General features: G+C 40.9%; 1 protein-coding gene across 2 annotated transcripts in view; it reads right to left on the reverse strand.

Annotated features, from left to right (window-relative positions):
- Positions 1-5660: 5660 nt before the first annotated feature.
- The window catches only part of nek4 (NIMA-related kinase 4), a 63476-nt gene continuing 43709 nt past the window's right edge, over positions 5661-25427 (reverse strand). Inside the window, exons 11-17 of one of the 2 annotated variants that reach the window (XM_068051916.1) lie at positions 24651-24717; positions 23012-23127; positions 19867-19961; positions 7050-7255; positions 6688-6821; positions 6476-6578; positions 5661-6391 (exon numbers count right to left, since the gene is read on the reverse strand). In XM_068051916.1, the coding sequence (XP_067908017.1) occupies positions 6483-6578; positions 6688-6821; positions 7050-7255; positions 19867-19961; positions 23012-23127; positions 24651-24717 (714 nt within the window). In that variant the 3' untranslated portion in view covers positions 5661-6391; positions 6476-6482. Of the gene's footprint in view, positions 6579-6687; positions 6822-7049; positions 7256-19866; positions 19962-23011; positions 23128-24650; positions 24718-25427 lie in introns of both variants that reach the window. The other variant, XM_068051915.1, reaches the window with a different exon arrangement.

The raw sequence follows: 25427 nt of genomic DNA on the forward strand, positions 1-25427 counted from the left end.
TGTATTGTGTTTACTAAGCCAGTTCATAGATTCATAGAATACAGCACAAAAGGTGGCCATTTAGCCTGTCATGTCTGTTGTGCAGTAATTATTTAGAGCATCGAGGTTTCCAATGACAGGAGAAGTGAAAACTGAATTCCACATTACATATTGTGTGTATTTTTTTCAGTAGGTTGTCTTTCCTTTCTTCCTCCATCCAGTTCATTACTGATGCTAGTCTTAGCAAACCTAATGTAGACTCTTTTTTTCTGCTGAAACTCAGCTGTGGGGGGACTAAATTTTAATTCCACTGCTGTAATGCATAGCATTACACTACACAGCTTCTTACCCTTGATACACTATAATTACCTTTTTAAAGTAATGGTCCCAGATGTCACATAGACAAAGGGTCCATATCTGCAGCATAAATTCAAGAACAATTTATTTCCAGTTTATACTAGTTGATCCCAGCTAGGGCTGCAGTACCTCATGTTAAGAAATGGAAAATTGGATCTAGTCTGGAAATGTTCATTTTGGTGCGGGGTGAGAATAGGATCTAGCTTGGGCGTGATACTCTCCAGACAGCCTACCAGCAATCATCGTGAAAGCTCATGTGAATAACCTCCATTTGGGTGAGATAACAGTGGACAGCTACTGCTCAAGAGAGGCTCCAGGAGGGACGGAAGAAAATGAAACTCCTACACAAGTACTTTCTAAGAGGAGGGACAATGTTATTTCAGAATAGGATGCAGAGTACATGTCTGAAGTTTCACCTTTCTCTTTAACACTAAAGTATTTGGCAAAAACTGGGATTTCTGATTCTGCTACTACTTTAGAAGGCCTTGATTTATAAAGATGTCTGTTAGCTGGTAGCATTGTAGAGTATAGTAACAATCTATACTTTTGGCTTGTTAACGGACTGAAATCAAACTTAATGCTTTGTCCCCCAGCCAAATGAGATGAGGTTCATCAATTGACTTGTAAAATAATGCTCCAACAGGAGGTTACTGTTGAGCTCATCTAGGAGCTGACACATTTTGAATGTTTGTAGTAAATAAGTTTTCAAAAACCTTTCAAGCGGTCATATTTTGCCAGCAAGTGAGTGACTCCCAATTACATTGGCCTGGACAACTATGGCACAGCTGAGATCAGAACTTACACTGTTTTGGAACCATGTGGACTTAGGGCAGCAGCAGCATGTCCAAATTATTTACCCATTGAAAAAATAACTACATTTCTCGTTCTGCATATGCCCAACTGGAAGGAACATAATGTTTTCCTTTATCTTTGTACAAGTTAAATTGGGCATTTAAGTGGAAAGTTTTTCATAAAGAATACTTAGATATTTTAATTTGCACTAAGAAAATTTTAATTTTTAACTGTAAATAGCTGAATTTAAACTTTGCATTAACTGTATACTGAAAGTTTATGTTGGAAACATCCATTAATATAAATTCACATCTTGTTAGTTGGAGGCAAGTTGCAGGGTTTTTCAGTAATGTAAATGAAAAATTGCATTTCAAACTAGGAACGTCACGAGATATTGCAATATAAAGCAACATAACTTTGAAACTAAAATTTGAATTTTTTTGTCCTAAATTTGGAAAAAACTGATATTTTCATATCAGTGACAGTCATGTACAAATATATGTACATATAGTTCATTGCAAATTTATTTACTTGAATATAATCTTTATATTTTTGTTTATACAGTATTTGTGTGTAAATTCGTCTAAACTTTTTACATTTTCCTTGTTTTATAACTTGTTCTGTTTCTTCTTGCCTTTCGTATCCATTTTTTGCTTTCACATTTTCTTTCTATGTCTTTCTTGCTTTATCTTTTCTTTTATGGGCTGTAGTTTTCTCAAATTGCCAACTAGAAATCAAAAACTGATGGGCAATATTCCCAGAACTACTTCACAAAAAACTCAGTTGTTTCCTAGTGTCAGTTTGGCTCTGTTCCCTCCACCAAGGACGTGAGTGTACTATTTATGTTCACTTTAGTGTAATACTGAGGGATTGCTGAATTTTCAGAAGTGCTTTCTTTCCAATGAGACTTTTAAACTAAGGCTCTGTCTTTCTATTCAGATAGATAAATAGAAGTTGTAACGCGGACCAGCTGACCATTTGGTCCAACTAGTCTGTCACCATTTAGGCACTATTCAAACAAATGGTCCTAATCATAGCTATACACCCTGTTTACATGGCATTACTTAAGCATCAAGGAATCCTCCCTCAATCAACACCACCAGAAATTGATTATCTAGCCACTCATTATTTGGCTAGTTGTGGGACCTTGCTGTAATTAAACTTACTGCTATGTTTGCTTACATAGGCATTAACTGTGGCTCAATGGTAGCATTCTTGCTTCTGAGTCAGACAGCTGTGGGTTCAAGTCCCATTCCAGAAACTTGAGCATGAAATTTAAGCTCTCCTTCCAGTGAGGGAATGCAGCACTGTTGGAAGTGCTTGCTTTTGGATGAGACATTGAACTGAGGCCTCGTCTGCCCTCTCAGGTTAGACGTAACAGATCCTGTGGCACTATTTATCTGTCAGCCAACATCACTAAAGCAGATTACCTGGTCATTATTGTATTGCTGTTTATGGGACCTTGCTGGGTGCCAATTGACTGCTACATTTCCCACATTACAACAGTATCTACACTTCGAATAAAGAAAACAACTTAATTGCTTGCAAGTGTTTTGAAAAGCCTGGAGGTCATGAAGGGCACTATACGAGTTTAACTCTTTTGTATGAGCACTTTGGGACATCTTTTGGATATGGTAAGACATTATGTTCTCACTAATCTTCAATAAACACAGGACTTTTTTAATCTGTTCATTTTGTTAGCTTCAGAAATCATGTAACTTTTAGATTCTACTGAATGCTGTTATTTCATTATTAATATTTATATGGGTGCCTATAAGTGATCATAACATTTGAGATAGCTTTTAGAAATAATAACCCAGGACATAATTAACAGTCACTTGGACAAGTATGGATTAATTAAGAAAAGCCAGCCTGGATTTGTTAAAGGCAAATTTTTTGACCAGGTAACAGATGAGGATTGATGTATCAACTGCCTTTTGGAAGTTAATATATACAAGTGCCACGTAATGGGCTTGTCAACAAAGTTGAAGCCCATAGAATAAAAGGGGCGGTGGCTGCATAGATATGAAGTTGGCTGAAGGACAGGAAGCAGAGAGTAGTAGTGAAAGGTTGTTTTTCAGACTGGAGGAAGGTATACAGTGGTGTTCCCCAGGGGTCAATACTAGGACCACTGCACTTTGTGATATAAATGACTTGTATAGGGCACAATTTCAAAATTTACAGATAACACAGAACTTGGAAACGTAATGGACAGCAAGGAGGATGGTGACAGACTTCAAGAGTACATAGACTGGCAGAATGGGCAGACATATGGCAGATGAAATTTAATGCAGAGAAGTGTGAAGTAATATATTTTGGTAGAGAGAAAGAGGAGAGGCAATATAAACTAAAGCATACCATTTTAAAGGGGGTGCAGGAACAGAGATACCTGGAGGTATATGTACACAAATCGTTGAAGGTGGCAGGGCAGGTCAAGAAAGTAGTTAAAAAAACATACAGGATCCCGGCTTTATAAATAGAGGCATAGAGTACAAAAGCAAGAAAGTTATGAAATAAACCACTGTTTGGCCTCAACTGCAGTATTGTGTCCAATTCTGGGCACTGCACTTTAGGAAAGATGTGAAGACTTTTAGACAGAGTGCAGAAAATAATTTACTAGAATGGTTCCAGGAATGAGGGACGTCAGTCACGTGGATAGATTATAGAAGCTGGGGTCATTCTTAGAGAAGAGTAGGTTGAGAGGCGATTTGATAGAGATGTTCAGAATCCTGAGGGGTCTAGACAGAGTAGTAAGGGAGAAACTGTTACCATTGGCAGAAAGATCAGAACCACAGTACTCAGATTTAAGGTGATTGGAAAAAGAACCAAAGGCAACATGAAGAAAAACTTTTTTTATGCAGCAAGTGGTTATGATCTGGAATGCACTACCTGAAAGGGTGGTGGAGACAGATTCAATCGTAGCTTTCAAAAGAGAATTGGACAAGTACTTGAAGGGGAAAAAATTTTCCAAGCTATATGGACGACTCTGCTAAACCAGGTATTTGGCCACCAAACCTGACTGACAAAACCAGAATTCATCTCCATCAGTTATGATAATTCAAAAGCTACATACAACTATCTTTTAAAAATGTGATTTATGTAACTAGTACAGATTTTTAAAAAATGCTCTTCTACTTTTTCATTCTTACATTCTGATAGACCATAGTAAAAAGCAAAATAATTAATGAAGTATATTGTCTATTGCTCAAATATAGCTCTTAAGCTGTCAAACATTTACCTTTGTCCCAGACTTAGAAGCACAAGATAGAGATATTATAAACAATGAAGAAAATTCATTTGTATGATATGATTTCTTGACTTTACCTAGTTCATTGGACTCAATTTAACTTGATTCTAATTAACAATAGACCGTCAATGTAATCAATGAGAGCCATAAGAATTATTACTATATACAAGGTCAGTGCTCCTAAGCTTGCAAAGATTACACAAGCCTACAATGATAAACAAAAAGTTGCTTTATACATCTTCAACTTCATTTCAAAATGGAATAAACCCTGTTTAAACATGAAGATACACACTTTTTAGGAAACCTACCTTCAAAAGCAGTTCAACGCTATCTCCTGTCATCTGCTGAGACAGGCAAATTTACCTTTCAGCAGAAGGTAAGGTTAAGTTAGGTAAAGACTTGAACTCAATCTTTTCTAGTTGAGAATCCAGTGCTCTACAGTTATGTTATTCTGTTTTTAAATCACTAAACTATAACAGAAAGAGAAATTATAATTGGATAAGAGACTTAAGAAGTGTGGAATGTTATAGTCTGCAGGAAACCCACACATAAAACTACATTCCATTTACTTTGAAAACTGTACATTCTTTTTATTTTTCTAGCAAATATTGCAATATAACTGCAAGTTTACAAATTCCATGTTTACTACTGTGAACATATCTAGACAAAGTACAGTTAATGAAACAATACAACAAACCTAATTGAGAATTTGAATATTTGTAATTGTCTGAAATACAAATTGCACAAAGACCACATTATCTTTCTAGGTATAATATTGGTCTGGTTGGAGGTGAAACTACTATTGTAGGAAATTATTTCCTATTTCAAGCAGTGGATAGAAAGAGCTAAACAAATGCTCGCACCAGGTAATTCCTGCATATAGAAAGTGTTTTCTGTAAATTTTTACCCACTTGTTTCCTCTCATGACAAGTACCAATATGTCTGTGGTTTGGTCAACATTTGAGCTAATATTTATATACCCCCTTCTCCCTCCTCCCTATATTTCTGAATTCTTGAATATGTATTGTACAGTTCTCATTGATTCAATGATCTTGCACTGTCAATATTTTCAGATATATGCAAGGTATTCTGTTTTTGTTTGTGAGCACAAAATCTTGAAAATTGTAGACCACCCATTAGAAGGCAAATTTCTAGATTGTGAAAATACATTGCTTGGTATGGTACTGAACCATACAGATCAGAAGTGTCCAAGGTTGAATGTGATTTGTGCTGAGTTATTTCATTTCAGTTGAGTAGTGTCAAAAAGCACTAAAAGTGGTCTTGGCCCCTGGACTAGAAAAGGAAAAACATCCAGAATTAGCAGTCATGATTACAACTAATGACCCTGATGGAAAGTGCATGTGTGTGATTTACTTGAGGTCCCTTCTGATGTTCACCAAGAACAGACGCTAGTGTGAGGTAACAAATGGCTGAAACTATCCCAGCAGAAAGTTAAGAAAGAAAGTTAGAAAATTGTGGGAATAAAGTACTGTACTTTTGGAGTTGCTTGAAAAAAGTTCTCAAGGCACATCCTAAAATGTGCTGTGGTCTGTGGGCAATTTCTAGAAAAAAAGAATGTATAGTTATACACAGACATAAATTGGCTAACAGCAATTATTTCAACTGAGCTATGAATAAGATTAGCACTTTAGGGTACAACATATTTGGATCCTTAAACCCCATTAATTTAAGATACCAAAAGATGTAGTAAATTCCAGGATAGACATTGCTTGTCTATATATAAAGTAGGTATCTTGTGACACAAAATATCAACTGCATATCAACGATACTGTGATACATATTTAACTGTTCATCTAATAATTCACCAACAGCCGTAAGTTGATATTGAGAAGATATGATGCAATAGTCATTTTAATTCACCAACTGAAAGACGTCATGGCTAGGCGCACAGTGTGTCCATTGCTTCATAGTCCTTCGTGGAGTTCCTCTGTTGTTAATTGCATTGTGCAAAGTTAAAAGAAATCCAAGATGTGTTTGGATAACTGAGTTTTCCAGCTGTGATGGACAAATTTTAACTGATCAGTGTCTGTAAAAAGGCACTTCTTAAATTGAACTAATGCATTAAATTGTTTTAGGTACCATTCAGTCAAAAATTTGAATTATCTTCAAAGAACTTTAGTTGTTGGACCTTCATACTGTAATTCTGGTACAATTCTTCACCCATGTGTTCCTGCAGGCATTCCTAAAATGGTTATATAAATCAGACCAATGTTAAGTATTAAGCTGCTGATCCCAAGACAAATTAACAATTCCTTGAACGATTCAATGAATGTAGAAGGTGAGGAACCTACCTCCCTCCGGACTTCTTCATCGTTTTCCATAATGTGGTATACTTTTTCCAAAAGCTTTACTCCTAATCCTTTTATAACATCTGTTCGTAGAGCTTGAATTGTTCTTTTGATCTTCTCTGGTACAGATAAAACCTCTAAACAAAATAATAAACGGGAAATTGTTTAATCTAAACAGCAATCTAAAATATGCTGCAGCAATGTAAACAGAGGTCACAACCTTAATTTATATTGCAGCATCAAAAGATATTAAAATTGAAAACTTTCAAATTGAACAAACCCATAATTTTAAATTAACTATTCAATTAACTTATGGAATAAACAATACTTTAAATATGTGATAAGTGTTTCTGGTTGTTACAGACCAGTTGGAAAATCATTGAAACAGAAATCCTCTGGATCTTCCTTAGCTTTCCCATGAAGAATTAGGGTGTCTCTATACTTTCGCCGTAGTTTGAATTCTGGTGTTGGAGCAGGCATTGGATTTTCTCTGTAGGTATCTTTTGAATCCATGCTTAATGTCCGAGTCATCAGTTTTACCAGATCATGCATTTCATTGGAATCAGGTTTCCTAGAAGATAAACAGGAAATGTTTAGAAAGCAGCTGTGCTGGAAAAATTTGGCTGTGCAAGATCATGTAAATCATTGAGATCTTTACACATTCAAGAATAGATGGTTAAATATGGGGGGAGGGGAATGGATTGGTTAAAGGACAGAAAACAGAGAGTATAAATTTTCAGGTTGCCAGGCTGTTACTCGTAGGGTGCCACAAAGATCAGTGCTGGGGCCTCAGCTGTTTACAACTGTATTAATGATTTCGGTGAAGGGACCGATGGTAATATATCCACGTTTGCTGATGATATGAAGCTAGGTTGGAAATTAAGCTTTATAGAGGACGCAAAGAGTCTGCAAAGGGATAGAGATAGGTTAAGGGAGTGGGTAAGAAGCTGGCAGATGAAGTATAATGTGGGGAAATGTGAGGTTATTCACTTTGGCAGGAAGAAAAGAAAAACAGAATATTTGTTAAATGATGAGAAACTATTAAATGTTGGTGTTAGGAGGGATTTGGGTGTCCTTGTATAGGAAACACAGTTTAAATGTAGGTACAGCAAGTAATTAGAAACGCAAATGGTATGCTGGCCTTTAGTGCCAGGGGGTTGAAGTACAATAGTAAGGAAGTATTGCTGCAATTGTACAGGGTTTTAATGTGACCACACCTGGAGTAATGTGTACTGTTTTGATCTCCATATCTAAGGAAGGATATACGTGCCTTATTGGGGGTGCAAAGAAGGTTCATTAGATTGATTCTTGGGATGAGAGGGTTGTCCATTGAGGAGAGATTGAGAAAAATGGGCCTACACTCAGGTTTAGAAGAATGAGGTGTGATCTCATTGAAACATGTAAGATTTTGATAAGGCTTGACAGGATAGATGCTGAGAGGCTGGTTCCTCTGGCTGGAGAATCTAGAACTAGGAGGCACAGTCTCAGGATGAGAGTTCAGACATTTAGCACTGAGATGAGAAATGTCATCACTCGGAGCATTGTGAATCTTTGGAAGTATCTACTCTAGAGGGCTGTGGATGCTCAGTTGTTCGGTATATTGAGGACTAAAATCGACAGATTGTTGGACTCTAAGGGAATCAAATTTTATGGGGATCAGGTGGAAAGTGGAGTTGCGGTTGAAGATGATCTTATTGAATGGTGGAGCAGGCTCATGGGGCCACTCAAGAGGCTGTATCGCCTACTCCTGTTTCTTATATTATGTGGGGAGGTGAGGCATATAAATATTACTAGCTCAAATATTGAGTAAGTCACATTCATACTGCTACATGTGTCACATGGGAGGAAATAGCTGACTTAAAGAGAACATTCAATAGACAGGAATTTCTTGGTTAGGTAATTACCTAGTTCATCAAGAAGCACTTTTAATAAAGAGGCTTCTGTTTTCTTAAAAGTTTCCCAATAAAGTGTACAAGCAAAAATGAGAAACCCTGCTGGCTTAGTTTGAAATCACTAATTTGAAGTGCATTTTTGGTAATATAAGTGAAGTCTAAGGAAATTTGCAGATTGATTCCATGTGCATCCCTTTACATTTAAATATTTCTCCACCTATAGAACAAAGCTGGTCTGAGTTATAGACATAAACATAGAAGAAATAGGAGCATTAGAAGACCATACGGCCCTTGAGCCTGCTTTGCCATTCAATACAATAATGGCTAATATCCCTCAACTCCACGTTCTTGCCCACTCCCCATATCCCTTGATTCCGAGACACCAAAAATCTGTCTGTCACAGTCTTAAATCTATTCATGATGGAGCATCCACAACCTTCTGGGGGCAGAGAATTCCAAAGATTCACAACCCTTTGAAGAAATTTCTCCTCATCTCAGTCCTAAATGATCGGTCCCTTATCCTGAGACTGTTCCCCCATGTTCTCCAAGGGAAATAACCTCTGTGTCTACCATGTCAAGCCCCTTCAGAATCTTGTATGTTTCAATGATATCACTTCTCATTCTTCTAAATTCCAGCCTCTCATCATAGCACAACCCTCTCATCCCAGGAACCAATCTAGTGAACCTTCACGGTATCGCCTCCAAGGCAAGTCTACCCTTCCTTAAATATGGAAATCAAAACTGTGCACAGTACTCCAGGTGTGGGCTCACCAAAGCCCTGTACAATTGTAGCAAGCCCTCCTTATTTTTGTATGCCAATCCTCTATATATCTTTGCAGCCTCTCGGTGTCCTCCTCACTGCTTACATTTCATTTAGCTTTGTGTCATCAAACTGAAATACATTACTCACGGTCTCTTTGTCTAGGTCATTATTATAGATTGTAAGCAGTTGAGACCCCAGCACCAATCCTTACAGTACAGCCTGCCAATTTGAAAATGCCCCCTTTATCCCTCCTCTTTTCTTCCTGTCCATTAACCAATCCTCTACCCATGCTACTATATTACCCCAACTCCATGAGCCCTTTTCTTGTGTATTAACCTTTTCTGAGGCAACTTATTGAATGCCTTTTGGAAATCCAAGTACACTACAACTACTGGCTCCCCTTTATCTACCCTACCTACTAGTTACATCCTCAAAGAAATTCTAATAAATTTGTCAAACACAATTTCCCCTCGGAAAACCATGTTGACTTTGTCTGAGCATACTATGATTTTTTGAGTACATTATTAAGACTTCCTTAATAATGTGGGTGGCGCAGTGGTTAGCACCGCAGCCTCACAGCTCCAGCGACTCGGGTTCAGTTCTGGGTACTGCCTGTGTAGAGTTTGCAAGTTCTCCCTGTGACTGCGTGGATTTCTGCTGGGTGCTCTGGTTTCCTCCCACAGCCAAAGACTTGCAGGTTGCTAGGTAAATTGGTCATTGTAAATTGCCCCTAGTGTAGGTAGGTGGTAGGAGAATGGTGGGGATGTGGTAGGGAATATGGGGTTAATGTAGGATTAGTATAAATGGGTGGTTGTTGGTCGGCACAGACTCAGTGGGCCGAAGGGCCTCTTTCAGTGCTGTATCTCTAAATAAATAGATTCTAGCATTTTCCCAATGACTGATGTTAGGCTAACTGGCCTGTAGTTCCCCATTTTCTCTCTCGCTCCTTTCTTGAATAGTAGTGTTACATGAGCAAACTTCCAATCCACTGGGACCATTCTAGAATCTAGGGAATTTTGGACAATCATAACCAGGGCATCCACTATCTCTGCATCTTTTAAAACCCTAGGATTTAGGCCATCAGATCCTGGAGATTTGTCAGCTCTTAGTCTCTTATGTTTCTCCAATGCTTTTTCTCTGCTGATATTAATTATTTTAAGTTCCTCACTCTTATTAACGGGTTATACCTGATTTCTGGTATGTAATTTGTGTCTTCTACTGTGAAGACAGACACAAAATATTTGTTCAACATCATGCCATTTTCTCATTCCCCTGTCTCTGCCTCTAAGGAACAAATGTTTAGTGTAGCTACTCTCCTTTTTATATACTTGTAAAAGCTCTTACAATCTGTTTTTATAATCCTGGATAGTTTATTTTCATATTCTATTTTTTCCCTTATCATCAACTTTTTGGTTGTCCTTTGCTGGTTTTTAAAATGCTCCCAATCCTCAGGCTTACGACTATTTTTTGCGACATTATAAACCTCTTCTTTCAACATAATACTATCCTTAACATTTGCATTTGCAGCCATCTTCAGCCAGAAGTGCTGAGTGGATGACTCATCTTGGCCTCATCCTGAGGTCCCCAGCATCACATATGCCAGTCTTCAGTCAATCCGATTCACTCCACACGATATCAAGAAATGGCAGAAGGCAGGAGATACCACAAAGGCTATGGACCCTGAAAACATATCGGCAATAGTACCAAAGACCCAAGCTGTTCCACTACAGCTACACAACTGGCATCTAACCGGCAATGTGGAAAATTGCCCAGGTATGTCCTGTACACAAAAACCTGGACAAATCCAAACTGGTCCTATCAGTCTACACTCAATCATCAGCAAAGTGATGGAGGGGGTCGTTGACTGTGCTATCAAGCAGCACTTGCTCAGCAATATCCTGCTCACTGATGCTCAGTTTGGGTTCCGCCAGGGCCACTCAGCTCCTGACCTCATTACACTGTTATGACCAGGTGAGAAAGAGGTCTAGGGTTCCCTTTCAGTCTTCACCTGGTCTTACTGTAACAGGGTTTAATTTTAAACACACTGTTTTTAGCTCCCCCTTGGCTTTCCAATTATAAGGCAAAGAAACCAGCTCAAACAAGCTTTCTTAGGTTTAAAGAAGAAAAGTTGAAATTTATTAAACTTAAACTCTAATTCGGTTAACACCTACAGATACAGGCAGCGCCCCACGCTAGCATGTATACGTGATACACATATGCAAATAGAGACAGAAAAGAGCAGAAGAAAAATAAAGTGGAAAGGTTTGAGGCAATATCTGAAGAGTTGTTGTTACAGTTCGTCGAGCTCACAGTAGAATCCTTGATTGGAGGTAGATCTTGCTTTCCGTTGGGGCCCAGCATTCTTCTTAAACCTTGTTGGTTGTAGCAGACTTTTCTCTTAGGATTCATGTGGATTCAGAGGCTTGTGAGAAAGAGATGGGAGCAGACAGGAGAGAGATCCTCTCAGTCCAGGAGCAAACAGCTTTCTGTCCAAACTGTTTGTGCAAATTCAAAAAACTCAGATTGCGCAGCAGGTTAGTCATGTAACTAGCTGGTTTGACCATGTCCGTTTGTGTATTCGGCCATCTTAGCAGTCAACCTGGAATGCGAGCTCCCCCACCTGCAACATCTAGTGATCAAAAGTCCATTGTGGGTTGAATGTCAGGGAATGGCTGCTTTCAAACACTGTCTGCCAATATGTAAATGTCTTTTCCAGCCATGGCTGATCTGTTTAACAAGTCCTTTCCTAACTACAGTAACAGTTTAAAATCAATGTTCATGACAAAATTAATGTGCCTCATTCTTGGCAGGTGGGGGCCTAGCATGACGCCTCCACACCCAGCAGAATAAAATGCGATTTGAGAAAAGCACATTTCATCAAAAGGGTCGAGAGAAAAATGTAAGATACAGAAAAACCGATGCATTTCTCTCATTCATTCCCATTCATTCATAAATCCTAAAACTTATTGCAGCCTGTCTTCTCCTGGTGCCAGTGCTGCTTTAATTGCCCCCTTTTGGCATCCCAATAAACGTGTTTTTTTTTGGGAAGTTTCTCTTCCGTTTGCCCATTTCCATGGCTGCCGAGGGTCTTTGTTCCTGCTGAGGTAATTTTTTTTTTTAAAAAGGGTCAGTAATGGGTGGGTCTATCCTGAACTCTCCATCAATGCTTTGCTGAGTCAAGCAAAGGCTTTTGACTTCAGGGGATGGGTGGTTTGCTTTTTTTTCTGACTGTGGGGGAGGATTCTTTACGAATTTCCCCTTTGTCCCAGAGGACACTCCTGCCTGCAGGTATTTGTGTAGACTTTACTGCACTCCCCTGTGGCACTTTGACCAGGTAAGGCATCACCCTCACGGTTTCTCTTCCCCCCAGAGGTCTTTCATTGTCTCTGCAGGTTCCTGTAAATGCTGTTAGCAACTCTGGTGGGGTGCTTCCAGTATCTGCATTTACATAGGAGGATGTGGGGTCCAACTTTTCACATTTTTTGGGGTTGGTTGACCAGACAGTAGGGGTTTACTTCCGGGATTCCTCCCGGACTTCCTTTAACCTGCCCTCCTGGTCACCTTTTCTCCTTTTTCTAAACATTTGCCATCCTTGTGCCTGCCTGTCCCCTTTTGTTCTTGGCGGGGGTCCCTTACAGTTCACCAGCCCTCTTCTAGAGGGTCCTCCTAATACCAGTACAGGCCTTAGGGGTGCAGGTTTCACTATAGGTTGGGGTTTCCCCTCAATCTAGCACATGTGGCAGCTCCTGCAGTACTCCACCACATTTTTGTGGAGTTTTGGCCAGTCACAGGTAGGTGGTAGGGAAATATAGGGACAGGTGGGGATGTTTGGTAGGAATATGGGATTAGTGTAGGATTAGTATAAATGGGTGGTTGATGTTCGGCACAGACTCGGTGGGCCGAAGGGCCTGTTTCAGTGCTGTATCTCTCTCTCTCTCTCTAATCAAACTGCTATCTCATGCGGGCTTTGGGCTTTCATATACCGGAATGTACTGCCACTGTTGTCTCGTGGGCCCTTTTTAATATTTCTCTCTGGTACCTCTGTGGTACCACTAACTGGTGACCTACTGCCCCCTCCTTGCTCTCAGGTCTGTGAGCAGAACTCCATTTCCTCATCAGTACCTCATTCTTCAAATAGTAGCAATCAGGGACTCCCTCTGCTTCACTTTCAGACTGGGCAGTCTGTGCTAACTCTCGCAACATTGGGTTGGCTGGCTGAGCCTCAGCTAGGGAAAATCCATTTAATTCATTCCCTGGGTCTCCTAACATTCCAAAGAAAGTCTCAGACAGGCAGACCTCATGGTCATCTGCCTGCAGTGTCAATGCAGTCTCCTCTGGAGGAGCTGGTTTGATCATGGCCTGATGCACTGCAAATTCAGGGAAACTGCAGGGGTCCATCTCCCGTCACTGACCCGTCTCTCTGACCTCCTGCTGTCTTTCTTTCCTACTTGGGGGGCTACCACCTTCACCCCCACCAGATCATTACCTAGGATCAGGTAAACCCCGTCCACAGGCCAACTAGGGATAATCCTGTCACTGGTTCCAAAACTAGGTCGCACTCCAGGTGTACCCAATGTACAGGTACAGGCATACATTGCCCTCCAATACCATTCACCACCATTTTGGTGTTCACTGCACTCTCTGGGGGAAAGGCCAGGCTTTTTCCCAGTGAAAGGGATCTAGTGGCCCCTGTGTCCCTGAGAATCACTATGGGCTTACTTGCCCCACTCGAGGGGTATGGGGTTACTCTCCCTTCAGACACAAAACCCTGATAACACTCAGGAACCCTATTAAATTTTCCTGACTTCCTGGATCTCACTCTTACTGCAGTTAAAGCCACAGCTTGTTCTGCTGTGCTTTCCATCAGGTTTGCTTCTTCACTAAGTGGATGCGGCCTGATTAACCTTACAGGTTTTCCCTTTAGTTTCCAGCAGTCAGCTCTTAAATGCCCTGCTTTATTACAATGAAAGCATACAAGTCTCCGGGTCTCACTCTTGCTCACAGCACCTTCCTTTTTGGCTAGTGGAGAGCCCCGTGTCTCCTGATTTCCTTTCTCTCTGGACTGCTTAGGCTCCTATCACCTTCCCACCCTTTGTCCTTTTTGGATTTGTGGGGGTGACTAGGAAAGGTTCTCCCCTGGGAAACCGACTTATAAATTAAAGCAAACTCACTGGCCAGGAATGCCGCTTGCCAGGCTCTCTGGACCCGCTGCTCCTCTACATGGGTCTTTATAGAGAGTGGGAAAGAGTGTTTAAATTCCTCTAACAGAATTACTTCTCTCAGATTCTCATAGCTGAGCTATACTTTAAGAGCCCTCAGCCACTGGTCAAATGCCAGCTGTTTACTTCTTTCAAACTCCAGATAAGTTTGATTAGCTTGCTTCTTGAGGGTTCTAAACTTTTGACGATAGGCTTCGGGTACTAATTCATATACCCCGAGGATAGCATTTTTGGTCAGTTCATAATTTGATGAACTCTCATCTGGCAACAGGGAATAAACCTCATGGGCTTTTCCAGTTAGTTTGCTCTGTAGTAAAACAGACCAGGTCACAGCTGGCCATTTTAGCTATCTTGCCAGTTTCTCAAAGGACACAAAAAACTTTTCTACATACTCCTCATTGAATTTTGGAATTAGTGGAGCTAATTGTAACAATTTTGTACCCAGCCCTGAATTATGCTCCTCCATATTGGCCATGCTTACGCTGGGGTTACTCTGTCGCAACCACCAGCCACCCCCCTCCCCCCCACCAAGTTAACTCAAAGCCACTGCAACACTCTCCCTTCGCACTCCTTCCGGAATATTCTGTCTCTCTCCTTCTCCTCAAATTCAAGTTTCCTCTGTTCCAATTGTATCTTTGCGATCAATACCCTATTGGAGTCTGCTTCTAACCCTGTTTCTGCTTCTTCAGATTCAAGGGAAAAATGGTTGGCCACTAGCCTTAGGAATTCAGACTTCCTAGCCTTGCCACGTACAGTGATCCCACACTGCACAGCCATTTTTCTCAACTCCTTTATAGACAGTGCTTTTAACTTATCCCAAGTTACTTCATCCTGACTTGGAGAGCTACTCGTTTCAGTTGCAGACATGTTAGTATTCAAGCACACACAACCACAAGAAAACCTGTATCGAAATCTTGCTCTTTTTTTGCTTGAGAACAATTTGGCTTCCCACTTCCAATTTCTCGTTTGTCTGTGGGTCAATTCCGGATGCTAGCACCCAAATTTCTGTTACGAACAGGTGAGAAAGTGGTCTAGGCTTCCCTTTCAGTCTTCACCTGGTCTTACCGTAACAGGAATTAATTTTAAACACACTGTGTTTTTAGCTTCCCCTTGGTGAATCCTTATTCACCACTTTCCTATTATAAGGCAAAGAAACCAGCACAAACAGGCTTTCTTAGGTTTAAAGAAGAAAAGTTGTAATTTATGAAACAATTTATGAAACAAAAATGAATTTATGAGGCAATATCTAAAGAGTTGTTGGTACGGTTTTTTGAGCTCACTGTAGAGTCCTTGATTATAGGTAGATCTTGCTTTCCGTTGGGGCCCAGTATTCTTCTTAAACCTTGTTCGCTGTAGCAGACTTTTCTCTCTTGGGGGTTCAAGTGTCTTCAGTGGATGCAGAGGCTTGTGAGAAAGAGATGGGAGCAGACAGGAGAGAGATCCTCTCAGTCCAGGAGCAAACAGAGTTCTTCCCAAACTGTTTGTACAAATTCAAAAAACTCAGGTTGCCCAGCAGGTTAGTCATGTGACTAGCTGGTTTGACCATGTCCGTTTGTGTAATTGGCCATCTTAGCAGTCAACCTGGAATGCGAGCTCCCCCACCTGCAACATCTGGTGATCAAAAGTCCATTAGAGTCATAGAGTTATACAGCACAGAAACAGGCCCTTCAGCCCACCGTGTCTGTGCCGGCCATCAAGCCTATCTATTTTAATCCCATTTTCCAGCACTTGGCCTGAAGCCTTGTATGCTATGGCATTTCAAGTGGTCATCTAAATACTTCTTAATTGTTGTAAGGGGTCCTGCCTCTACCAGCCCTTCAGGCATGTTCCAGATTCCAACCACTCTCTGGGTGAAAATTTTTTCCCTCTAAACCTCCTGCCCCTTACCTTAAATCTATGCCCCCTGGTTATTGACACCTCCACTAAGGGAAAAAGTTTCTTCCTATCTACCCTATCTATGTCCCTCATAATTTTGTATACCTCAATCAGGTCCCCCCTCAGCCTTCTCTGCTCTAAGAAAAACAATCCTCGCCTATCCAGTCTCTCTTCATAGCTGAAATGCTCCAGCCCAGGCAACATCCTGGTGAATCTCCTCTGTACCCGCTCCAGTGCAATCACATCCTTCCTATAGTGTGGCGACCAGAACTGTACACAGTACTCCAGCTGTGGCCAAACTAGCATTTTATATAGCTCCATCATAACCTCACTGCTCTTATATTCTATGCTTCGGCTAATAAAGGCAAGTTTGTCATATGCCTTCCTAACCACCTTATCTACCTGTGCTGCTGCCTTCAGTGATCTATGGACAAGTACACCAAGGATCTTCTGTATTCCTAAGGTTCTACCATCCATTGTATATTCCTTTGCCTTGTTAGTCCTCCCAAAATGCATCACCTCACACTACTCAGGATTAAATTCCATTTGCGACTGCTCCGCCCATCTTACCAGCCATCTATATCGTCCTGTAATCTAAGGCTATCCTCCCTACTATTTACGACACCACCAATTTTCGTGTCATCTGCGAACTTGCTGATCTCCTATATTCACATCTAAATCATTAATGTACACTACAAACAGCAAGGGTCCCAGCACTGATCCCTGCGGTAACCCACTGGTCACAGGCTTCCAAAAGCAAAAACAACCTTCGACCGTCACCCTCTGTCTCCTGCCACTAAGCCAATTTTGGAACCAATTTGCCAAATTGCCCTGAATCCCATGGGCTCTTACCTTCTTAACCAATCTCCCATGCGGGACCTTATCAAAAGCCATACTGAAGTCCATGTAGACTACATCAACTGCTTTACCCTCATCTACACACCTAGTCACCTCCTCGAAAATTCATTCAAATTTGTTAGACATGATCTCCCCCTGACAAAGCCGTGTTGACTATCCTTGATTAATCCCTGCCTCTCCAAGTGGAGATTAATCCTGTCCCTCAGAACCTTTTCCAATAGTTTCCCTACCACTGATGTTAGACTCACTGGCCTGTAATTACCTGGTTTATCCCTGCTACCCTTCTTGAATAATGGTATCACATTCGCTGTCCTCCAGTCCTCTGGCACTTCTCCCGTGGCCAGAGAGGATTTGAAAATTTGTGTTATCCTCTTGCCCATTTTTGGGTTGATTGTTAGGGAATGGCGTCTTTGTCCTTCCAAACACTGTCTGTTGATATGCAAATGTATTTTCCAGCCCTGGCTGATCTGTTTAACAAGTCCTTTCTTAACTCCAGTAACAGTTTAAAATCAATGTTCATGACAACATAAATGTGCCTCGTTCTTGGAAGGTGGGAACCTAGCATGACAACAGCCTTGGTCCAAACATGGACAAAAGAGCTGAACTCCAGAGGTGAGGCGAGAGTGACTGCCCTTGACATCAAAGCAGCATTTGACCGAGTATGGCTGAAGAAGCCCTAGCAAAACTGCAGTCAATGGAAATCAGGGGGAAAACTCTCTGCTGGATGGAGTCATACCTAGCACAAAGGAAGATGGTTGTGATTGTTGGAGGTCAATCATCTCAGCTCCAGGACATCACTGCAGGAGTTCCTCAGAGTAGTGTCCTAGGACCAAACATCTTCAGTTGCTTCATCAATGACCCTCCCTCTATCATAAGGTCAGAAGTGGGGATGTTCGCTGCTGATTGCCCAACGTTCTGCACCATTCACAACTCCTCAGATAGTGAAGCAGACCATGACCAGATGCAGCAAGACCTGGACAACATTAAGGCTTGGGTTGATAAGTGGCAAGTAATATTCGCGCCACACAAGTGTCAGGCAATTGACCATCTCAAACAAGAGAGAATCTAACCATCTTTCCTTGATGTTCAATGGTATTACCATCACTGAATCCCCCACTATCAACATCGTGGAATTACCACAGACCAGAAACTGAACTGGACCAGCCACAGAAACACTGTGGCTACAACAGCAGGTCAGAGGCAAGGAGTTATGTGGCGAGTAAATCACCTCCTGACTCCCCAGTGCCATCTGCAAGGCGCAAGTCAGGAATGTGATGGCATACTCTCCACTTGCCTGAATGGGTGCAGTTCCAACAACACTCAAGAAGCTCAATACCATCCAGGACAAAGCAGCCCACTTGATTGGCAACCAATCCACCACTTTCAACATTCACTCCCTCCACCACTGACGCACAGTGGCAGCAGTGTGTACCATCTAAAAGATGCAATGCACCAACTCACCAAGGCTCCTTCGACAGCACCTTCCAAACCCGCAACCTCTACCACCTAGAAGGACAAGGGCAGCAGAAACATGGGAACATCACCACCTGCAAGTTACTCCAAGCCACACACCATTCTGACTCGGAACTACATCACCGTTCCTTCACTGTTGCTGGGTGAAAATCCTGGAACTCCCTTCCTAACAGCACTGTTGGTGTACCTGCACCCCAAGGTCTGCAGCAGTTCAAGAAGGCAGCTCACCACCACCTTCTTAAGGGTAATTAGGGATGGGCAATAAATGCTGGCCTAGCCAGGGACACCCACATCCCGTGAACAAATAATAAAAAAACTTCCCTAGTAAGCCAAGAATGGACTTTCTTGCTGAGTCTTTGTTTTTAATGGAATCTGAAGTACATCTCATTAGCTTTTCTGGGTGGGAGTCTGGTCATCACAAGATTGATCATCTGATCAAAATAAAACCTACAGTTCCCCAATTATAGCAACTGTTTAAATGATTTTTAGGGTCTCCCATGCCCAGAAGTCTATGTGTAAAGAAGAATTTCCTGATTATCAGTCGTAAATTTATCTTTTACTTATTTGAACCTGCTGCCTCTTTCCCTATTCTCACAGTTTCATTTGAAGTGTTCTATACTTACCCTTTTCTATCCCATACAACTGTGTAAGGTCATCTCTCAGTCACTCTTTTCAAGATTAATGAAAACCAGTTTCTTGTCTGTCCTCAAACTTAGCATGTTGAAGCTGTCCTGGTGGTTTCCACCACTGATATCACACCAACTGCCTTTTAGCATGTAGACATTTTGCCGCACACACTTTGTTTTATACACATCTTTCAAAATTTTGTGTCACTCTGAAGATCCCATGATAGCAACTGATCAGTGTACTGGTGAAGGAGAAATGTATTATTGGTGAAAGTTGTCTGTGCAACCCAAATACTGACGTAGTGATGTACTTCACTGTTTCTCAGTGGATCTACCAGTGTCTGGTATCACCAGTGAAGGAGACTCAAATAGAATACTCAGCTCTATCTTTGAGGTAAAAATAGTTGCCTTGCAAACTGATTCACAAACTAGAAATACCAGCATAAACAGAAAGGAGAAAAGGTTTAAGTACTCACGCTTCTTTGCAGTCCCCTTCTGATTTGTCAGTTGAGCTGGTTGAAGAGCAATACTCGTCATCATCTGAAAGGCGATGGGATGACTCACTTATGCTCTAGCAAAATATGGATCAAATAATACACTGATTTAAAACCTGCAACAAATGTAGCTAATCGTACATTCTTCCTACAGTCAGTGTGCTGTTTTGGAAGGGGATGTAATTTTTTAAAACTTGAGTTTGTATGGTGACTTACTAGGCAGTAAGTACTGTGTTATTATATAAGGTTTTTCTTCAACACATCCTTAAAAATATTCATATAAAATGAAAAAGCACCAAATAATACTTTGTTACAATCATCCAGATTTCTGTTTGTGACTTAAGGAAATATTGAAGTACACTGTACTCTGTCTTTTAATTGCAAGGAAAAGCAACTATTAACTCAGCTCTTATGTTATCTCTGTAATGTGTCATTAAGTGCAATTATTACAAGGTGAAATAGTATAGTAAAACATTTCAGTATTTAGTTGTAGTTTTAAAAATGTTATACCAGCTGATTCAGAGGCATTCCTCACGGCTAATCTTGGATCTGGTAGTTGTGATCTTTAGCATGATCTCATTCTGAGCTAGAGAATGGTGCACAGTGGATAGCTAGGAGGTTAGAGCACAATGGGCAATGGAGGCAGGTAAGGAGTAGAACATACCAGATGGGGAGGAAAAGTAGAGTACAGCAGAGCACAGCAATTGGAAGGGAAGTGGAGCTCAGTGGGAGTAAGCAGGGTACAGAATTTTAAAATCAAAATTATTGGATCTTGAAAGAATTAGGGGCTTACCTGTTTTCTAGAGTGAGGAACAGGTCAAACTGTGATAGCAGTTATTCTGCAAAATCATTTTCCTTGCATCTGTTTTCTAATCAGAAGGCTACATAGGAGAACATGTTTTGTTTGTCCAATCAGAGTTCAGAATTTTGGATTTGTCTTTAAAGCACCAGAATTTTATTTGTGATGAATAACATGGTCACTCATAGAGCAAGCCATGACTTCCTGTCTGTAAGCCCACATTATTTTATTAAACTGAAAATGAGGGAGTCTTATGCATATTCTGGGATTGCAGTCGATAGCAGTGACACATGCAATGATGCTGAAGCATTGAAGAGACTCTACTTTTTGGTTGAGTTTCTTTGCTCAAAATGTAGGAACAGGCTTCCAAATGGAAATGTTCATGGAAAAATGTCAAAAATACAAAAGACATCTTTAGAAATAAGTTTAATAGATGCTGTTGGGAACTAAGTTATTCTGTAGTTATGATGTTAGAAATGATATATGATGTTTGTTTTTAGTTAGTACTAATTATATTATGATGCTTATTTTTAGAACTCTGTCCTTTGGTTACTTAGAAGATAAGATGACAGTTGAATGGTTTTATTGGCTCCCCTTTCACTTTCCTGCTAGTTAATTTATCTATTTGTCCACTAATCATTTTTGATTGGTTGGTATTATAGCTCCTTGGTACTTAATTGGTAGTTTTCATTCACAACTTGCTCACAGGTATTTTCCTACCTATGCAGTTATGATCTCTTGTTTTATGAATGTTATCTAACACAACCAAGTGTAACATGTGCTTAGTATACGTTAGAAACTGTTACATCTGAAACTGATAGATGCACATTAGATGGAAGATTTTCATATGGGTTTGATTTCCCATGGCAGTTCTTGCAGTCAGTTGGAGGTTACTCAGTTACATCACATATCAGAACAACTTCTTTACAGGAATTGAGGAACTCTAATTCTGTTTTTATTACATAATATTCCAGAATTTTTGATGCATTTGGGGGATTGAATTCCACAACTGCTCATTTTTCTGTACAAACTGTGAGTGGCCTTTATATTACTTTATTTATTTTTTGCACTGTAAAGAATTATCCAGAATTTCAAATTAAGCAACTTAACTAAAAAAAAGCACTTATCTATTTAGTGCTAAAAATAAACAGAATTATGGATAATTAGAATGAAGTAATTTTGGATTAAAAGTAGACTGTACAAAGACCTTCAATAATTTAAATGAAATCCCACAACACTGTCTACTACTGCAGTTACATTTTTCTAATCCTTCCTGTTATTAAAAAGATCATTAGTTGTGCCATTTGTTTTATGAACAATTATAAAATAAACAGAATAATTTTATTTTCAGGTTTAAGCAGCAGTAGAGAAGGTTTGAGTCTAAGGGCTGGATTTTGTTTTCCCGCTGCCAGGAGTGGCGGAAGGTGAAAAAAATGGCAGTCCGCACGTGCGAGCCGCCATGCCGCCACAATCTAGCATGCAGTGGATCATTTCCATATGCAGGGTGGTTCGCACCTCCAATCATATGGTGGGGTTGGGCTCTGCGCTGGCGCCATTTATAAAGGGCTGCCAGACATGCACAGAGAGAAAAGTGTTCAAACCTGGAACCCTCCCTGCCACTACACTGTACATAAATGTGTGAACCATCCCCCCTCCCGAATACACAGAAAATAATTGGTATCCCCGTTTCCCACCACCCCCCTCCCGCCAAAACACTTAAATTGATCAGGTCACCCGTCCTCCCAACACTAGAAATGCAGAGTTCACCCCCCCACCCCACCCCCCCCCCACAACTACACTAAAAATCCTAAGATCTCCCCCTCCCCACCTCAGTGGCGCTAGCTTTCCCTAGACGGGAAAGTGAAGGTGCACGAGTGCCAGCCATCACATGGAGCATCGCGACCAGCCGGTATGATTGTGGCAAATGGTATGTTAGTGTAGTTGTGTCCTTTATTTAAGTATTTAAAGTTGGGTCCCTTCACCGAGCGGCAGGGGGTGAGGGGGGCTGCCATGGAGAATGCCGCCGGGAAGATTGGGCCCGGCAATCCTGGCATCGGGCTCTGTGGCAGGCCGCTGCCACTGCGATCTTCCAGCCCCTCTGCCATGGAGCCTGACATCGGGAGCTCAACAAAATTCAGCCGTAAGTTCTTTTCCTACTGATAGCAATGGAACCTCAAATACATAAATATTCAAGGAAAGATAAATTCCTTCATTGTCTTCCAGTAGGAGTTTATGCACTAGTGTGCATGAGGTTTTGGTTTGTGTGACTAATAGTAATCTAAGTGGCACAGAATACACCACAATAAATTCGACTGAGCATAACATTACCCTTCTGTGATAGATTGCAATATCTGATAAGGATTGGCTGACTTCCACCTTTTGGTCCTCTTCGTATGAGTTTGCTTCTAAAGCTACACAATGTGAGCTTCTCCTTGAAGTGGAAACTGGTGAAGAAACCCACACAATTAGAATTAGTGTATTTTATAAATCAGAATTAATAGAGTTATTTTGCATGTGTAACAAGAGCAGAGGAAGGTAACTCTACTGTGTAATGATACTTGAAATGTTGCTAACTGCAAACAAGACTGGATTAAGAAATGATTACCATGGGTAAGGTGAACAGACTGAGCAAATATTACACAGCTGCTGGGTGGTGGGGTGGGTGGGGTTGTGGCAGTAGTAGAAGTCCTATAATGATATCAATCCAGCTTGGAAAAATTTACCCCAGTTTTGCACATTACACAGTTACAATGGAGAGTTTAATGCGGAAAAGTGTGAGGTGATTCACTTTGGAAGGAGTAACAGGAATGCAGTGTACTGGGCTAATGGGAAGATTCTTGGTAGTGTAGATGAGCAGAGAGATCTTGGTGTCCAGGTACATAAATCCCTGAAAGTTGCCACCCAGGTTAATAGGGCTGTTAAGAAGGCATATGGTGTGTTAGCTTTTATTAGTAGGGGGATCGAGTTTCGGAGCCACGAGGTCATGCTGCAGCTGTACAAAACTCTGGTGCGGCCGCACCTGGAGTATTGCGTGCAGTTCTGGTCACCGCATTATAGGAAGGATGTGGAAGCTTTGGAAAGGGTGCAGAGGAGATTTACTAGGATGTTGCCTGGTATGGAGGGAAGGTCTTATGAGGAAAGGCTGAGGGACTTGAGGTTGTTTTCGTTAGAGAGAAGGAGGAGGAGAGGTGACTTAATAGAGACATATAAGATAATCAGAGGGTTAGATAGGGTGGATAGTGAGAGTCTTTTTCCTCGGATGGTGATGGCAAACATGAGGGGACATAGCTTTAAGTTGAGGGGTGATAGATATAGGACAGATGTCAGAGGTAGTTTCTTTACTCAGAGAGTAGTAGGGGCGTGGAACGCCCTGCCTGCAACAGTAGTAGACTCGCCAACTTTAAGGGCATTTAAGTGGTCATTGGATAGACATATGGATAAAAATGGAATAGTGTAGGTCAGATGGTTTCACAGGTCGGCACAACATCGAGGGCCGAAGGACCTGTACTGCGCTGTAATGTTCTATGTTCTAAGAGGTAAGGAGTACTTCACACTGAAAGTACCTTCCTGTATGTTTTCTATCTTACACTGCTGCTACTTAGGAATAAACTCCAGTGAAAAGCTGAACCTTGCAGGCTGGGAATGTCTTGGGTTCAATCTCCAGTCTGTGTCGTGGCAGGAGCACTGCAGTTGACCACCACACTCCGAAGATTCCGACTCTCAGTTGTGCAGCAAATCTTGCTCAGAATTCACCTATAACCTCTACTAAAATCAGGATTGCAGTTGGCTCCAACAGCCCCTATCAAATAGCCTACCAACAATCATTATCATGGTATACACATGAATAATGGCCATGTGAGCAAGATACCAGAAGGCTTGCAACACCTGTAGAATTTACGCTACAAGGAGTCAACACCTTCAAAAGGGAAGAAGAAATTACAGAGAGAAAAGAAACTCCAGTGAATACCTGAACAAGGGAACTTTTCTTGAGATTGTTTGAGTCGTCTTCGTTCTCTGGCAGATAATGGACGGTCCTAAGGTAAAACAAAATAGATTTTAAAATGGCATTCTGAAAATGTAATTTAAATAAATAATTTATTTCTATAGCAAATTATTGCTTCTTTTGTTCACTGGTCCAGTATCAAAAAATACTCTAAGTATTCAAACATTAACAATTATAACACCACCTTATATTTATATAGCACCTTTAACAACCCAAGGTGCTTCATAGAAGTGTTATAAAATGAAATATAACACCGAGCCACACAAAGAGATAGTAGGGCAGATGACCAAAAGCTTGGTCAAAGAGGGAGCTTTTAAGGAGTGTCTCATAGGAGGAAAGTGTGATAGAGAGGTGTAGGTAGGGAATTCTACAGCTTAGAGCCTAGGCAACTGAAGGCACGGCCACCAACAGAGCAAATAAAATCAGGGATGCTCAAGAATTAGATAATCTTGGAGGATGGTGGGGCTGAAGGAGATTACAGAGATAGGGCGCGGCAAGGCCATGGAAGGATTTGAAAACAAGGGTGAGAATTTTAAAATCAAAAAGTGCTTAACCGGTCGCCAATGTAGATCAGCGAGCACAGGGGTGATAGGCGAACAGGACTTAATGCGAGTTAAGACACAGGCAGCAGAATTTTCAATTACCTCAGGTTTACGGAGTGTAGAATGTGGGAGACAAGCCTGGAGTGCATTAGAATAGTCCAATGGTAACAAAGGCATGAATGAGAGTGGAACACCACAG

The sequence above is a fragment of the Heterodontus francisci genome, chromosome 19, assembly GCF_036365525.1.
Source record: "Heterodontus francisci isolate sHetFra1 chromosome 19, sHetFra1.hap1, whole genome shotgun sequence".
Lineage (NCBI taxonomy): Eukaryota > Metazoa > Chordata > Chondrichthyes > Heterodontiformes > Heterodontidae > Heterodontus > Heterodontus francisci.